The sequence below is a fragment of the Mixophyes fleayi genome, chromosome 1 (assembly GCF_038048845.1).
Source record: "Mixophyes fleayi isolate aMixFle1 chromosome 1, aMixFle1.hap1, whole genome shotgun sequence".
Taxonomy (NCBI): Eukaryota; Metazoa; Chordata; class Amphibia; order Anura; family Limnodynastidae; genus Mixophyes; species Mixophyes fleayi.
This window is the reverse complement of record NC_134402.1, coordinates 216,338,353-216,357,300: the sequence shown is the minus strand read 5'-3', so window position 1 is coordinate 216,357,300 and position 18,948 is coordinate 216,338,353. Positions and strand designations below refer to the sequence as shown.

At 43.6% G+C, this 18,948-nt stretch overlaps 1 protein-coding gene across 1 annotated transcript in view; it reads right to left on the bottom strand.

The window, feature by feature from the left end:
* LOC142149890 (cartilage oligomeric matrix protein-like) overlaps positions 1-18,948 on the bottom strand; it is a 176,159-nt gene that overhangs the window by 68,192 nt on the left and 89,019 nt on the right. Inside the window, exons 8-13 of the mRNA XM_075205191.1 lie at positions 18,075-18,179; positions 17,516-17,623; positions 17,081-17,240; positions 15,697-15,815; positions 15,202-15,254; positions 13,734-13,927 (exon numbers count right to left, since the gene is read on the bottom strand). Coding sequence (XP_075061292.1) covers positions 13,734-13,927; positions 15,202-15,254; positions 15,697-15,815; positions 17,081-17,240; positions 17,516-17,623; positions 18,075-18,179 — 739 coding nt within the window. The remainder of the gene's footprint in view (positions 1-13,733; positions 13,928-15,201; positions 15,255-15,696; positions 15,816-17,080; positions 17,241-17,515; positions 17,624-18,074; positions 18,180-18,948) is intronic.

The following is an 18,948-nucleotide window of genomic DNA, read 5'->3' as shown; positions in this document are numbered from 1 at the left end:
TTTTGGATGATGACTCATGGTACATGTTGTTATGGGCGAACTCAGCCCAAGGGAGTAACTCTACCCAGTTGTCTTGATTGGCTGATGAAAATATCCTTATAAAAGTCTCAAGATCTTGATTGACACGTTCGGTTTGTCCATTGGATTGTGGATGGTAAGAAGATGAGAGTGCTAATCGTATGCCCAAGGTTTTACAAAGGGCTCGCCAGAATCTGGACACGAATTGTACTCCTCTATCAGACACAATCTCAGATGGACATCCATGGATACGGAAGATCTCTTTAATGAAATGTTCAGCCAGGATAGACGAGGAAGGCAAACCAGACAGAGGGATGAAATGAGCCATCTTCGAAAATCTGTCCACTACGACCCAAATAGTGTTATGGTTCTTACTAGGTGGTAAGTCAGTAACGAAATCCATACTAATATGGGTCCATGGTTTGGACGGAATGGGTAGTGGTCGCAGCAACCCTGCTGGGGTTCTGCGGGAGGATTTGAATTGCGAACATAATTCACAGGAAGCAATGAACTCTTTGACGTCTCTCCTCATTGAAGGCCACCAGTAACTTCGAGAGAGGATCTCAAAAGTCTTGTGTTCACCGGCGTGTCCAGAAAAACGAGAGGCATGGAACCACGAAAGGATTTTCCTCCTTAGAGTAGGAGGCACGAGGGTCTTCCCAAATGGTAGCGTTTTGGTGGATGAAGCAGCCAGTGAGATACATTTGGGGTCTAGAATGGTATGGTTGGAAACCTCTTCTATATCAGAGGACGTAGCAAAGGCTCTAGATAAGGCATCAGCTTTTTTGTTCTTGGCAGCTGGTTTGAAGGTAATTATTAATTCAAAACGGGAAAAGAAAAGAGACCATCTTGCTTGACGAGGGTTCAAGCATTGGGCAGACTGGAGATATGACAAGTTCTTATGATCCGTGAAGATCGTCACCGGATGGCGAGCTCCCTCCAACAAGTATCTCCATTCCTCTAATGCGGCTTTGATAGCCAGTAATTCCTTGTCTCCGATGGTATAATTCTTCTCTGCGGGTAGGAGACCCCGAGAATAGAAGGCACAAGGGTGGAATTTTTGCTGTTCCGAGCGTTGGGAGAGAATAGCTCCTAAGCCCACATTAGAGGCATCTACTTCTAGGAAAAAAGGGAGTGTCACATCAGGCTGACGAAGGATTGGAGCCGAAGAGAAGGACTCTTTTAATGTTTGAAAGGCTTGAATAGCCTCAGTAGACCATTGCTTAGGATTAGCCCCTTTACGAGTCAGGGCCACAATAGGAGATGCAATGGAAGAAAAGTCTTGAATGAAGCGTCTATAGTAATTGGCAAAACCTAAAAAACGCTGGATGGCACGAAGAGTAGTTGGCTGGGGCCAATGTAGTACAGCATTTACTTTGTCAGGATCCATCTTCAGACCAACTCCGGAAACAATATACCCCAAGAATGGAATCTGGGGTAATTCGAATGAACATTTTTCTAATTTACAGAACAATGAATTTTTCCGTAGCCTGGAGAGGACTTCTGCCACATGTTGGTGGTGAGAAGGCAGGTCCTGTGAAAAAATCAATATGTCGTCCAGGTAGACGACGACACATACATATAATAAGTCCCGAAAAATCTCATTGATGAAGCCCTGAAAAACAGCGGGGGCATTACATAGCCCGAAAGGCATTACCAGATATTCGTAATGCCCGTCTCTGGTGTTAAACGCCGTCTTCCATTCGTCACCGGAACGGATTCTGATTAAATTGTAAGCACCACGAAGATCCAACTTAGTAAAAATACGGGCTCCCTTAATGCGGTCAAATAGCTCAGTGATCAACGGAATGGGATACCGGTTCTTGATAGTAATGGCATTGAGTCCACGAAAATCTATACAAGGGCGTAATGATCCATCCTTCTTTTTGACAAAGAAGAACCCAGCTCCAGCGGGCGAGGTGGAAGGTCGAATGAACCCACGCTGGAGGTTCTCCCGTATATATTCAGATGTAGCTTGAGTTTCAGGTAACGAGAGTGGATAGACCCGGCCTCTGGGAGGAGTCTTGCCAGGAAGAAGATCAATCGGACAATCCCAAGAACGATGAGGAGGAAGACGTTCAGACTGAGCTTTATCAAAAACATCGGTAAATGAAGCATATTGAGGAGGGAGTCCCGGTGAAATAGCTGAAATGGAAGCTTGCTGTACCTTGAGAGGAATGACTTGGGAAAGGCAATGATGGTGACATTCAGGCCCCCAAGACGTGACTTGAGGGGTGCGCCAGTCAATCTGGGGAGAGTGACACTGAAGCCATGGAAGGCCTAGGACAATCGGACTTGTCGTAACAGGAAGAATTAAAAACGATATCTCTTCATGATGCAGAGCACCAATCTGAAGGGTTACTGGAGACGTACTCTGGGTGATGAGACCGTTGATGAGACGTGATCCATCGATAGCCGTCACAGTAATGGGAGTTTTTAAGGTAATCATTGGTAGAGACCATTGATTAACTAACGATTTGGAAATAAAATTTCCTGCTGCTCCGGAATCAATCAATGCCTGTGACTCAAAGGTCTTGGTAGCAAAGGAAATAGTCACATCAAAAGCGCAGACTTTAGATTTCATAGACGATGGAGAGGACTCCAGGGACCCTAACTTCACCTCTCCAGAACTAGTTAGGGCCTGGCATTTCCCGATCTCTTAGGGCAGGAGCTGAGGACATGAGTGGAATCAGCACAATAGATACAGAGTCTATTCTTGACTCTTCGTTTCCTCTCCTCAGAAGATAACTTGGAACGTCCAATCTCCATGGGAATCACAGCGGGTGACACTGGACGAAATTGAGGGTTAGAGCGAAAAGGTGCTTTAGCAGAAGTCGTTTTCTCAGCCTCTCTTTCACGAAATCTCATATCAACACGATGGCAAAGAGAGATCAAATCTTCAAGTGACGAAGGAAGCTCTTGGGTAGTCAGTGCATCTTTAATTTTATCGGAAAGCCCCTGCCAGAAGGCGGCAACTAGGGCTTCAGTGTTCCACTGAAGTTCAGAGGCTTAGATCCTAAATTGAATGACGTACTGGCCTACAGTATGAGATCCTTGTCGCAGACGGAGGATGCTGGAAGCAGCGGAGGTCACACGACCTGGTTCATCGAACACACTTCGGAATGTGGAAATGAATTTGGCACTATCTTGTAGAATTGGATCGTTTCTTTCCCACAGGGGGGAGGCCCAAGCCAGGGCTTGACCCGAAAACAATGAGATAAGATAGGCCACTCTGGAACGATGGGTAGAAAAATTTTGAGGTTGGAGTTCAAAATGGACTGAACATTGGTTAAGGAAACCTCTACAAGTTTTGGGGTCCCCGTTATATTTTGACGGAGTAGGCAGGTGAAGCGTAGGAGCTGTAGACACCTGGGATGGCAATGGGGAAACGGAGGAAAGCACAGGAGCTTCAATATTAGCTGTAACAGTCTGTCCAGATGTTCCTTGGGAGGTTAATGATTGGTAACATTGAAGTAACAGCTGTTGGCGAGCATCCTGTTGCTCCACACGGCTGACCAGATGCTGCAGCATCTCTTTAGCAGTAGGTTCCGTATCTGGGTCTGTCATGGCCTGATCTTACTGTCACGGGCACTAGGAGTCTTTACCCAGGGATCACCAGATGATAGGCTTACCAGAGCAGTATAGGTGGTAATATGGTACTCTGGTAGCAGGGTGATCACGGAACAGGAAATAGCAGATGATGAGATGCTCAGGAAAGTCTATGACTAGCAGCACTGGCAATATGGAGGTAGTAATACACGAGGAACTGTATGGACAAAGGACACGTGAAGGTAGTCAGTGGTCTGCGGTAGCAAGTTGTACCACTGCTATAGTGAGGAGGAATGTCCAACAGAAACGAGGAGGTGATGAGAGTCAGCGGTCTGCGGATAGCAAGTTGTACCGCTGTCTGAGTGAAGGAATGGAATCCAAATGGAGGTATCCGGGGAGTCAGTGGTCTGCGTTAGCAAGTTGTACCACTGCTATGTGAGAGGATACTGGAACAGGTGAAACTGTAAACAGGAGTCAGTGGTCTGACATCAGCAAGTTGTACCACTGAATATATATGTGAGGAGGTGCACGGGGGAAGACTGCAACACAGGATATACACAGGCACCTTATACACGATCCACAGTAATATGCACAATATGGATATACATATATATAAATGACTGATCAGGTCTGCAATCTAGAAAGTCTCTTGAAGTAGTCCAGCACAATGATAACACAGTCAATGATGGCAATAGACTCAGCGGACAGCAAACTCCAGAGAGAACCAAACACAGTCCAGCAAGATATGCAATACACAGCACAGTCAATGAGAAGTATGCATACCGTGGTTCAGCAGTAGCAGTCAGATGGGATTGCAGCGGTACCTGAGCGGCTGGAGACCGACTGGATAGGAAGTCCCTGGATAGGTGAAGCAGCGGTCTAGCAGGTGCAGCGCACAGGTGAGTAGACCGACAGGGACACGAATCCACAGGAGTCAGCAACACGTGGAACTGGACTCATAGGAAACCCAGGAGAATGGAGATGATCCAGCAGAGGGTAGTAGAAGAGATACAAATCCAATGCTGACAGGAGGGTAGAGGCCAGTGGAACACGTGAAGGCGTGGAGAGTGGATCAGCAGGAGATGGACGATAGCGCTGACCACAGCGGCAGGACTCAGCGGCACACGGAGGTAACCAGTAGCAACCACAGGAACCAACAGCGATGGGAAACAGGAGTGCAGCGCAGGGCAGGAACTGTAGATCACGAAGTGTAGCAGATGGTAATGAAAAGCGGCAGTCTCGAGGAAGTCACAGCAAAGATGAGATGAGAGTGTAGTGCACGGAGGCAGCGGATAGTAATCAGCTGGCAGTCACGATGTTGAACACAGGCGAGTTGTAAGCAGGAGACTGTAGTGCACAGAGGCAGCGGATAGCAGTCAGCTGGCAGTCACGATGTTGAACACAGGCGAATTGCAAGCAGGAGACTGTAGTGCACAGAGGCAGCGGATAGTAGTCAGCTGGCAGTCACGATGTTGAACACAGGCGAGTTGCAAGCAGGAGACTGTAGTGCACAGAGGCAGCGGATAGAAATCAGCAAACAGACTTGATGAGAAGCAGGTGAGTGAGGTAAAAGCTGGAGTGCACGGAGGCAGCGGATAGCAATGAGCAAACAGTCACATTGATATAAAATAACGTTGAAGTGGTGTAGAAGACTGTAGTGCACGGAGGCAGCGGATAGGAATCAGCAAACAGTCATGATGATAAAGTTGATGGTAGAAGTGGTATGGAACCACAGTAGTAGAAGTGGTTTGGAAACCACAGGAATCAGGAGCACTGAATACATAAGTAATACAGGAACACCTTCAGAGACTCATGAGGAATGAGACTCCAAGATCAGGCAACGTGGTAGTGACCACAGGTGCTTAATATAGGGAGGTTGCCTGATCTGCCAATTAAGTTAAAGGGGTATACACTGAAGTATAGAAAAGGGCTGCGCATGCGCAGACCCTCAGGATGGTGGACGGCCACGGTTCCTAAATGTCCGGGAAGAGGCACTCACGGTCCGGTGAGTGACAGAAATGTTTCGAGGTCCTGATTGATTCGCTCCGTCTGTCCATTGGTTTGGGGATGATATCCCGAAGAGAATTTCAATTCTATGTTCAATTTCCTACAAAGGGTTCTCCAAAAACGGGATGTGAATTGGACTCCACGGTCCGAAATGATCTCCTTCAGGCAACCATGTAATCTGAATATCTCCTTGATAAAGATATCTGCCAGACGACTGGCCGTGGGCAGTCCAGTTAGAGGAATAAAATGTGCCATCTTCGAAAATCGATCAATGACCACCCAGATAGTGGTAAACCCTGCACTGTGGGGTAGATCTGTGATAAAATCCATGGCCACACTTTCCCAAGGAGCATCGGGGATAGGGAGTGGACGAAGAAGGCCTGCCGGGACTCTTCTACAAGTCTTGTGTTGAGCACAAGTAGTGCAGGAAGCAATAAATTTACAAATATCGGCACGTACAGTAGGCCACTAGAAGCGACGGCAAAGCAACGATGTTGTCTTCTTTATTCCAGCATGGCCGGCAATGCGGGATGAATGAGCCCACTGTAGGGTCTTGAGCCGGAGATGAGGTTCCACAAATGACCGGCCTGGAGGAGGAGAGGACGTTTTGGTCCTAGTGAGGGCTACAATATTAGAAGGATCAATAATATGCTGAGGAACCAACGGTCTTAAGCGATCGGAATCGTCAAATGAGCGAGATAATGCATCTGCACGTCCGTTCTTGGCTCCAGGGCAGAATGTGAGCTTCATGTTAAATCGAGCAAAGAAGGATGCCCAGCGGGCTTGCCGAGGATTAAGGCAACGAGCCTCTTGAATGAACACTAGGTTCCGATGGTCGGTAAACACAGTAACAGGAAATATAGCCCCCTCCAACAGATGTCGCCATTCCTCCAGAGCCGCCTTGATGGCCAGTAACTCCTTGTCCCCTATTCCATAATTACATTCACTTGGAAGAAATTGTCTGGAGAAAAACCCACACGGGTTGTGTGAGCCAGCAGGAGACTTGAAAAAGCACCGCCCCAATGCCTACAGAGGATGCATCTACCTCTAAGAAGAAGGGTCGTTCTTGATCTGGCTGGGACAGAACTGCAGCTGAAGAAAATGCTTTTTTTAACGTTATGAAGGCAGACATGGCTTCCAAGGACCAAACCCTGGGGTTGGCAGTCTTCCTGGTTAAAGCTGTAATGGGAGCTATAATGGTGGAGAATCCCTGAATAAATTGGCGATAATAGTTTGCAAAGCCAATGAACCTTTGAATCGCTTTAAGGCCTTGTGGCTGAGGCCAGTCCAGAATAGCTGACACCTTGGTGGAATCCATACAAAGACCTTGACCCGACACAATGAAACCAAGAAAAGGTACCTGGCTAATCTCAAACACACATTTCTCCAGCTTGCAGTAGAGGTGATGTTTCCGGAGTCTACGTAAGACCTCCTTTACTTGTTCCAGATGAGTTTTCAGATCTTTAGAAAATATTAATATATCGTCTAAATACACTACCACAGAAGTGTATAACAGGTCATGAAAGTTATCGTTAACAAAGGTTTGGAAGATGGCTGGGGCGTTGCAGAGGCCGAAGGGCATCACCAGGTACTCGAAATGTCCATCTCTGGTGTTAAAGGCCGTCTTCCATTCGTTCCCCTTCTTAATGCGAATCAAATTATAGGCCCCACGGAGATCTAATTTGGAAAAAATTTGAGATCCACTGAGCTTGTCAAAGAGGTCAGAGATGAGAGGTAGTGGATATCGATTTTTGACAGTGATGCGGTTGAGAGGACAATAATCAATACAAGGCCGAAGAGACCCATCCTTCTTCTTAACGAAAAAAAACCCTGCACCCGCTGGGGAAGTGGATTTGCGGATAAATCCCCGTTTCAGGTTTTCAGTAATATATTGAGACATGGCTGACGTCTCTGGACGAGATAAAGGGTAGGTCCGCCCTTTGGGGATGGGTTGGTCAGGAGACAAAACAATAGCGCAATCCCAGGGACGATGAGGAGGCAAGATTTCCGCTTCAACCTTACTGAATACATCTTGGAATTCCATATAGGCCTCAGGAAGATGGGTTAGCTCGGAATGAGCCATCACTTGACATTTTGAAGGCAAAACTCTGGACAGACATTTAAAGCGACATCCTGAACCCCACGACATAACTTGAGCGTGGTCCCAATCCATCTGAGGAGAATGCTTTCTCAACCACGGTAGCCCCAAGATGAGGGGGTTAATGGACCTCGGCAAAACCAAAAGTTGGATCATCTCGCTATGAAGTACTCCTACCATCAACCGAACAGGAGAAGTCACGGAGGAGATGGAGCCGTGGGTAACACGACTACCGTCGACTGCCGTCAGAGATAACGGTTGAGGCAATGGGTTTAAAGGTATTTGGAGCTGCGAAGCTAGATCCGCCGAAATGAAGTTCCCGGAGGAGCCGGAGTCCACAAAGGCCGTGGTGGAAAAGGTACCCTTAGGGGTGCTCAGGATGACAGCCATCTGAAATTCTGGGGAATTTTCTTTAGAATAGGGAGCAACTGTGGACTCTCCTAAAACGGCCTCCCCGCCATCGTTTAGGAGGAAGAGTTTCCCGGTTTCTTGGGGCAAACTCTTAGCAGGTGTCCCGGATCTCCACAATACAGACACAGGCGTTGTTTGAAGCGTCTCTCCCTCTCTTCAAGGGATAATTTAGAGCGTCCTACTTACATTGGTTCGTCCACTGGCAGGATGGGATTTTGGAACTGAGGTGCTAGCCGTGATATGAACCGTTTGCCAGGAGAGCGTTCCTGCGTGCGCTCTTGGTAGCGCAAATCCACCTTTATGCACATGGAGATGAGGGAATCTAGCTCGGCCGGGAGTTCTCTGGAAATTAGACCTTGCCAAAAGGTTGCCACCAGTGCTTCGTTATTCCATTTTAACTCGGAAGCCAGGGTCCGAAATTGAACTGCGTATTGCCCCACGGACAGGTCACCTTGGCGGAGGTTTAACAAGCTAGTAGCTGCAGAAGCAACTCTTCTGGGATCGTCGAAGACCTTTCTAAAAGCTTCAATGAAGGAGTTGGAGCTATTAAGAAGTGGATCCCCTCGTTCCCATAAAGGTGAGACCCAGGCAAGGGCTTGACCACTGAGGAGGGAGATGAGAAAGGCTACTTTGGTGCGTTCTGAAGAAAAGGCCCCTGGGTTGCACTCAAACTGAATGGCACATTGGTTCAGAAAGCCCCTGCACTTCTTGGGATCACCGTCAAACTTTTCGGGTGTCGGGATGCGTAAACCGGAGGCCGCTGTAGAGACCGTAACCACACTGGATGCTGTGGATGCAGCAGAGGTTATGGCTGGTGTAGCGGGTGAAGCACTCTGAAATGTATCGAAACGGGTTGCAATCCCTTGCACACATTGTAGGAGATGCACTTGGGCTGCTTCTTGTTGCTCCACTCGCTGAGCCAGATGCAGGAGTAGGTCTCGAGCAGACGGTTCAACAGACCCCTCCGTTGTCATGGCTAGAGTATACTGTCACAATTGATAATGGGTACCTGCTGTTGTTGGCGCAACTCAGAGGAAGGCGCGGAATCTAACGTGCCCCTGGTATTCACCAGGAACCCCCGCAAGGAAGTATGGACTCCGCTGCAGGGACACGCTGGTCGCGGTCCTTCCTAGAGTCCACAGCGAGATACAAGGAGGTGTCAGACAGGCTGGGTCAGCAACGTTCAGGTAGAGGAGGTACAAAGGGAAATCCAGAAGAATGGTGAGGCAAGCCGGGTCGGTAACTTTCAGGAAGAACAGTACAAAGGCAGAATCCAAATAGAGGTGGTCAAACGGTCCGGGTCAAAAGGTCACAAGCAGCACGAGGATAGTCAGGAACGAATACAGCAACTGGTATACACAAACTCTGGAGGCAGGAAGACCTGATACTCTGGCACTGGTGAGAGGGCTGGAAGAGGTTTAAATACTGTGGTAGCCCAATCAGAATCAGCTCTGCAGCGCTGTCATACCTGCCGCCGGGAATCCTGTTCATAGCGTCCCGTTTCCTAGCAACGGGGCGCGTCATCACACCCAGAGGTCGGACGGCAGGGGGATCCGGAAGTGATGCGTCTGGTTGCTAGGCAACCAGACGCGCTGTCAGCAGACAGGCGGCCGTGCGGAACGGCGCCTGACAGCCAAACAGAAGGCAGCCTAATGCTGCTGATTGTCATCATCATCACAAGAACTCATCCTTATTGTATTGAGCCTACGCGTACACACACCTTCCCTACCCTGCTTCTCTAAATGTAAGGAGTCATAAGTGTAAGATGTGACCCAGTCTACAGACGGACAGAAGTGTAAGACTTTTCGTGTCAATGCGCGTTACAGAAATGCCTTTTTTGTGCAACTCCACATACCAACCAAGTGGCCTACAGACAATATGGATACAGGGTCGGATTAAGGGAATGGAGGCCCCTGGGCTAAGGGCGCCTCCATTCCCCCGTGAGGCCCCCAATGTGAGCCACCCGCCGCCCTCCCCGTACCCCGTGAGGGCCCACCCCAAGCGCTTACCTGTCACTGTAGTCCTCCGTCCCCGACGCGCTGTAAGCTCCTTACTGAGGAGATCTTGCGAGAGTTCACTCGCGAGATCTCCTCAGTAAACAGATTACTGAGCGCCGGGGACGGAGGACTGCACTGACAGTGCTCAGCAGCATTGATCGGGCTGGGGCGCCCCCGCCCCCGGACCGATCAATAATGCTGCTGAGGACTTTGAAGAGCCCCCTGGATGCCCGAGGCCCCTGGGCTATAGCCCAGTTAGACCTTGGGTTAATCCGGCACTGTATGGATAGCTAATTCATTTTGGTATTTCTCACATGCTCCTGAATTGTTATGTTCAATTGTCTCTTATTTTTCCCTACATATGTAAGTTTGCAACTATCTAATAACATAGATGACAAAAGAAGAGTTGTATGTTATGGGCCTAATTTAAAGTAAAAAGCAAATGCAGCTAAAGGGTGCAAACTTGCTCCTGGACAAGCCATATTGCAATGCAATGGGTGTAAATGCAATTGTCTGATTTTGCATGTAGCACTTAAATGCTGGAAAGCTTTATTTTTATACTGCCAGTTAGAGTTGAGCTTGGATTCTCCCAACTCCCAACTCTAAATCTGTTTACCCTGCAGCGCAACATGGTTTTGTCTAAGTGATGGTGCAAAAGTGCACATTCTAGCTGAATTTATTCCTAGCTACAAATTAGGCCCTATGACAATGACATGTGCTACTAGGTAAATGACTTGTGCATAGAACTGACAGCAGAAGATAACAGATTAACAGCACAGTATATCATGCCTGAGCTAGCTGTGAGATGTGACAGTTGGAACTGGATGGTAGCTGGGGAAATAAAACACTGGAGAAATATTATGTGGATAAATAAGTGTATGATCACAGTGATTGAAGAAAGGCTGACAGGTCACCGGTAATTATTATGGAACCTAAGTGACCATATTTATTAAAAAATCAGAGAAGGCAGAAATCCCTGGAATATGCAGTGGCCCTTAAGCCAAGCAGCATATAAGTAAACAGAATTGATACCTTCTGCAAGTTGACAGTATAATTGGTATACTGTTGGACTGATTGTGACATTATAAGTAAAAATGTGATTGTATGCTGGGTACTATCTATTTCTGGTCATATCAACAGAGACTAATTGCTTAATTAATTGTGTGGCATCCCCAGTGACCATATGATGCAATATAGACTATAATTGCTAGTGTATTAATGTTTGAGTGAAAATAAAACTATACCCTTGTAGACATAATATATTCTTTAAAATACATTGACATCTAGTATAATTTTGTCTGGAGATGAAATGTGGCTGGAGATTGGAACTATTGAAGTATATAAAGTTGTACAGTGGCTTTTTTTATTAGTTATCCATTATAAATTAATTTAGTAAATTGAACCCTACAACAGATCAATAGATATATCCTATCTGATGGAAGTTCTACCAAAAAACACTGTTTGTGTGATATGTGAATGCGATGACTTTAGTAGAGTTGGGGAAAGTTAACCCCTGGTTGCTCTTATTATGGGTTACCTGCCAAATCTCTATTCAGGCACCAATAGTTTGTGGACAGTGGATAAAAAAATATATTATCCTTGTTTACCTTAAAGAAACTGAAGAACATTTACCATATCAATGAGGTGTTACATACACATGTTGCAGTGATTACAGAGATAACATTAACTATTCCAGTCAATTTGGATTGGTACTATTGGTGTTATTGTCAGCTAGAGGGTTCATGAAAAGTCAGTGCCACATACAACCTTTCATCTTGCAAATTTACTAAATTTGAACATCAACGTTTGACAAAAGGCCTACCTTTTGCAGCAACTAAAGCACCCAATGTATTTGAAATCTTTATAGGCCCACACAAGTATACAAGGAAGCATTTGTGTGACACTTTTCCAAAAAAGAAAAGGGAGAGTGAATATTATTGGTCATAAAATAAGTCAATATCAGAATAAAAATAATATCAATATAATATGTCTTTTACCAGCATTATGCATATGTTATGGCTTTAATGTTGCTATAAAATGGACTATATAAACTATTAGCATTACTATAGAAATGCTTGCCTGCCTGTGACGGGCGGCAAGGTCACACAGATGGCAAAGCATAGGTGAGGTGCGGGTTTCGTGATAGCAGATAAAAAACTAGTTGCCAATTTCTATATACTGGTAGTCAATATAATTAGGAAGAAACTATTAAAACCAAAATCAAAATAACAAAACCTTACCCATTAAACTGCATTTAGCACCAAATACAACACCATAGTCCCTGTAAATAAATTAACCCTATTGATGAATTGGTTAAGTATTATAGAATAGTCCATGAATCAAAATGCATTATTCTAGACAACCCAGTCTATAAGAAAAATAGAGAACAGCTTGTACTTCCAGCTATTTTTAAAGGAAACACAGTTTCATAATCTACTGCCACATACAGGCTTGCAAAAAAAACAGTTGTTACAGATGTAACATCTGTCCATGTTTAACCTGTATCTTTTTGGACCTATTTCACATATGCTATTTTCAAATATTGCTATTCCATCAGTCATTTTATGAACTGCAACACAACCTATGAATTCAATGTCTGTGTGTACTCTAATATATTGGAAGCACAATAAGAAAAACTTCAATCAACATAAAATAAATACTTTACATATAAATATACACATAATACAAGGGTAAAATATATAGAAATGTTAAAAAATGAAGGAGACAGATTATTATTGCTATAAAAACAAGAAATAATACTCTACAAATATCTCTCTATAACAGCACTATGTAGCCCCTGGGAAAGCAAATGAGGACGCCAAGGAGAAACGCGTAGGTCTTTAACAGGACTGAAATCCCCACAATGAGTCTGAAGCTTAAATTCCCAGCCATAAATCTCTACGTAAGTGGAAGATCACATGGTTTGGTTGCTGAGGAAGCAGCAGGAACTTGCACTGGCTCTATTCATGACCTGCTTACCCAGGACACGATAGACTGATTTTTTGTGTTTTTTCCTAAGCAAAAAACACCATCCTTTATAAGCCTATTTAGCCTAAACAGTGAAAGCCGATAGAGAACCAGAGAATGAAGAAGCAGAGAACCTATTAAAGTGAAATAATCAGTATGTGTGTCCTACCTAGTACTACAGAAGCACTTAATTTGTGAAAATGATCATTCTCCATTTACATAGTAATCAATTTTATAGCTTCACTTTGATCCAGAATAACTACATCAAGAATACCCTTGGTGTGCTTCCCTTACATATTTTCACAGATAAATATAGATAATAGATAGATGATGTGGACTACACTGAGAAATTCCAAACTGTTAACAGACTGAGCTCACCTGACAGTGTAGTTTCTTTAATGGGAGAGTGGTACAACCGAAACCTTGAATGTAATGACATACTATACTCTCCAAAGTAAAGGACAAGCTAGTCTATAGGTACAATATGACAATTATACCCCGTGTAGATGTATATGTCTGGTGGTTAAGTATGATAAAAACACCTGGATCATGATTTGTGTTAAGATATACATATATATGAATACCAATTGGTGTACTTGTAGTCTAATACGGAAATAATTTAAATGCTATTTATTTGATAATAGTATTTATTATTATTCTATTCATTAAAAACAAAACATGTTTACCGTTAGAATCTGCCTGATCTGGATTAGGCACAAGTCTACAGTTATCTGGTCCAGGTGGTAAAGTATCTGGAATTCCATCGTTATCATCGTCATCGTCACACTCATCTCCCAGTTCATCCTTGTCAGTGTCAAGCTGTGAACTGTTAATATCTGATGGACAGTTGTCACGTGTGTCCTGGTGGCCATCACCATCGCTATTATTAATCAAATACAAAACAAACTGAACATATCAGATATCATTTTATGCCGCACCATACACATAAACATTGAATCTAATTTGGTGCTTGGGACAGATTGCTTGCCTACGGTCACATGGAGTTGACACTGAGTTTAAATCAGTGCCTCCAACAAGCCTCTAAGACCATTTTTAAGCCAGTGCAACTTTTTCTGATCTTCTCTAGTGATAGTGCTGGTGATTGTGTAGCACATGGCCACATAGCATTGTTAATAGTTATTTTTATCCTCATCTTCTGTTTCTGCAACTGAAGGTTTTCTATTGGAACAACTACATGGTGCCATCTTGCAAGGCTGCTTCTTTGTCCAACAGTCACACAATAGAGCATCTATTTTGTCAATCCCACAGGGATCCATTAGCTGCAGAAATAGGGGAGAAGCAGCCTGTGAAAGTGGTATCATGCTACACACTCATTGCACTATTGCTAGTATATATCTAGGCTAATGGTTGTATTTTTCTCCGTAACATCTTCTACATTTCTACATTTATAGGTATAGTCTTGGTCCTAAGGTGGTCTAAACCTCAGGTCTCCTGCAGTTGAAAGCACATTGTTTAAAGTTAACCAGCTTGTGTCTACAAAACCCTTGAAGACCCCCATTGTATTGCCATGAACAGGTGAAATGACAAGTGAGGAATTTATGCATGTAAAAATGGAATGCTTATGTGCCTCATGTCAGCAGCAGACACTGGAGTCCATTGCTGAGTTAACACCAACCTGTGCCTCTTGCAGTCATAAAACAATTGTTTTATCATCTTAAGATGTATACAGAAGTTTTAAGAATCAGCATGACCAAGGTTCAATTGAAAAATTGCTCTCAGTTTAGGTTATGTGGATGCACTCTATGGCTTTGGATTAGCTTTGGCCTTTGTCATCTCCAGTGCACCTTGTTCAGAGTTACTATTGCACAGGTTTCCACATCTTGGTGGGGAATTAGTACTCTAAATAGTTTTTTCACTTCAGCACCCAGATTCTACTACATGGACAATAACCTGGCACCGTGTCTCTTCTTCCACCTCTGGCAGAACCTGTGGACCTATATAATATTGGAAAAAGTTGTCTTTGGGCACAAGGTATACAGTATACAAGAAACCAGGAGTACCAAGACTACATTATAAGTAAATTCCAAAAGATAATGGGAAACATAATGTGGTTATTTTTTTTAATGTAAATATGTGTAATTAAAAATGTTTGACATTAATCAGAGCTCCACATTTATTTTTTTATTTTCTTACCGATCTTGATTAGTATCACATTGATCTCCTACTAAGTCATGGTCTGCATCTGACTGAGAGAGAAATAGGATTCAGATAAAATGCAAAGACTCTCTACAGCACTGATAAGGATCAGGCAGCCCAAGGGTTGCCTGCTGCGCTCCCAGCCTTCACCTGCGTCCCCTGTTCTTTCTTTCTTTATAGTCAGATTTGTAGCTTTGTAGCTTGCAGCACTTATTTAAATGCCTGCTGATATATTATTACAAACAGTTGTTTATTTATTTTTTTAATTAAATATATTGTTTTAACTTGTTACTGAGAAAAAGGGCAATGTGCGGCCCTTTAGAAGGTTAGAGGGCTGCTCATGCGGCTACTGAAGCGTATCAGGTTGCCTATCACTACTCTATAGGAAGCAGATATTTTTATGAAAACAGTAAAAGCAAAATTGCTAACTTGTCTAGCAAAAAGGTGTAAATATTTTTTTTTAAGCTCTGTTGTATGGTCACTGTAGCTTACCTGGTCTGGGTTCCGAATTGTTGGACAGCTGTCACATACATCTCCTACACCATCACCATCTGTGTCCTTCTGGTCAGTGTTGGGGACAGTTTTGCAATTGTCCACTGTATTTTTTATTTCTGGGAAAAAGTACATATCATTAGGCCTATTTCTTCAAACCATTATATTATATATGGTAGCTAGTCTATAGCAATTTGCGAAAATATATCAATCTCTATTACTGTGTCAACAGTAAAACTGAAGAAAAGGTAAGGCACTTCTACAATTAAATTGTGTTCTTGTGTATCAGCAATTCATATGTTGATACAAAGGCGGAATTAGCGAGCTGTGGGCCCCGGTGCAGGGATGCAGGGAGGAGAGCCCCCGACCCTCTGCATCTGCCATGCATCTGCCATGCAGCGGGCCCCATTATCTCCATGGGCATCTGCCGCACTAATGGTAGTTCCACCATTATGTTGATAAATGTAATCCATAAGTTTCCAAGAAGAATCAATATGTTCTGCTTGCCAAATGCCATAATTTGGGAGACATGTAGAATAAAACTGCTCCAAAGTAAGGGCAAAAAAATACTATAAAGTGTTACCTACATCTAAGCACTGACAGAGGACAATTGAGACTTGTCCTACTTGCCCTACAGATTTTTAAATGTTCACTTATTTGTCCTCTGCAAAACAACAGATAAATGGAAAATGAAATAGCTGTTAAGCGGTCTTGAAATCATTAGTATCCTTCATTGAAATTGTTGGTGAATATGGACACTGCCTGCAAGGAAGCAATTTCCAGATTGTGTTTCATCCAGATATAAAAAAACAACATTCAGTGTTAGAACCTTGGGTACAACCATTAGGTGGACCACCACCATAATTAATTACAGCATTGCACCAGAAATACTACCAGTTGTACATCTTTGTTAAGTCAATAGAAGTAAGGGAGACATCTGGGCATTGTTTATTATATGTGTCAAATTATAATTTTATGGGCTGATTTAGAGTAAGGTGCAAACCATGTTCCACGGCAAAGGGTGCAAATGCAAATATTTTTGCCATACAGTGCAAATACTACATGCTCATAGTAGCCAGCACTATTTTTAAACAACATTTTAGAGATGGACTAGGTTGTGCTCCTCACATCTCTCAAGCAGCATGTGCATATTACATTTTCTACCCCGTAGCACAAAATGGTTGTTACAGGATCATATTTCACACCAGCTCCTAACCTTAAATCAGCTCCTATTATTTGTATTTCTTTAGTATTTCTGTATACAAAAATGTGCTTTCTCATATACATTGCATCTGGTTCTGTAAATTAACCTTATAGAATTTTTATTAACCAGGCAATTTACAAACTGTTTTCTACTGTGTTTTAGATAACCATAGAAGCATACTGTCTCCATCCATGTCATCGTCACAGACATCTCCTTTGCCGTCCTGGTCAGTGTCTCTTTGGTCATTATTCTTAATGTTCCGACAATTATCACACGCATCGCCAAAATTGTCCTGATCTCCATTTTTCTGATCCACATTAGGAACATAGACACAGTTATCCTGTACCAAAAGGACACCTCATTTAAACACCATTAATGTAAGTACATACTTATGGATACAATTGATGGTCTAATATTTAAATAGAATTTATTTTATTACACTTGTCATTATTAACTGTAAGCTATATGAAAAAGGCCGGCCATTAATGTAAAGAGATCGCACACTGTTGTTAAATTGATATATTATTGCTAATAGCACAATAAAATTAAAAAGAACAAATTCATAGTATAAAACAAAGCATTAGTGTTATTGAAGGATAGTAAAAGCTTTCCAACCTGCATATTTGCTATACCATCTCCATCAGCGTCGTCATCACATGCATCTCCAATTCCATCTCTATCAGCATCTTCCTGACCAGAATTAGGCACTGTTACACAGTTGTCCTGAAATAAATGGGAATAGTCAGTACATTTAAAAATGACTGTGTTTAGGAAAATCAAAAACAATCAGACGATAAAAAAATATACAGGTAATTTGTAAATCAATATATCTGTTGACTGTGGTTCAGGCAATGAGTTGCTGAAAATCATCAGGGCCTAATTCAGTGGTCATATGATATCTATACGTCTCAGTATATGACATACTCTATGAAGATTTAAAATAATGACTGGATTATCTTTCTCAGGAAAGAAATTCTAAATACTTTATCACATGTAAACTTTAAACTGTTTAATTTTGTTTACAAGCATTATGGTATTTTAACTCAAGACCAACAAGAATTGTAGTCTGAACTTGTTCTTACTTTGTGTGTTTCTGAAATATCTTTATTACACATATTTATGTATGTGTACCATAGATTTTATCCCCCTGTAATTCCAGGTATTTCTAACTTACCTTTTTACATTTCAGATCAGAACATCGCAACTTTTCATCTGGGAATCCATCGATGTCTGTATCCTTTGAACACATTAGTCCATTTCCTGCCCATCCCACTTTACACTGGGGGAAAAAAAAATAAAAAAATTGAAGGATAAGGGAAGCGCAAGCAATTTAGGATATATTAGGCTTGCTTCAATAATCTCTACACTGTGCAATCACCCATATGGCAATGCAAACCCACAAAAAAATTAACAACATAGTAATAGAGGGGCCACAGACAGTGAGAAGATAGAGAAGAGATTGCCACCAATAAAAATATACCATGTTACCAATATATAAAAATACAATCAAAGGGGGGCGTGGCTTAGAGGCCATACTGAATGGTCACGTTTCTCTGGAGCTCTGTCTTCCAAGCCCCTAAATTGCTGGAAAAAGATCCCCTACTGTCTGTGCCCTCTGATAAAATCTAACTTACTAATTAGAGGAGAGGTCGGGGGTCCAGGAGAGTCGTCCATGCGGACCTGCGTGCACGCTTGTTCATGGTCGGACCGGCGCTGACTTCACCCGCCGCCTCCCACTTCACCTGGCTGGCTGCTCCCGTGCAGCATACCCCCTGGGTTATCTCTTAGCTCCGTGGGCTTCTTCACCGGGACCCGCTCTGACCCACGATATCGAGGCCTACTTCCGGCGACATCCCCGGACTGAGGTACCAGGTGTCCCCTAACTTCCGGTGGGGGGTGGAGCTTAGTGGCAGCGCGATCTCGCTGCCAGGACATCGGCAACCTAAGCCGGTGGCTCCCGTAGTCTGCTCCCTCATTGGGCCCTTTCCTACTGCCTGCAACTGGGTTCCAGTACTGGCCCCACGAGTCCAATTACCTACAGGTCCCAC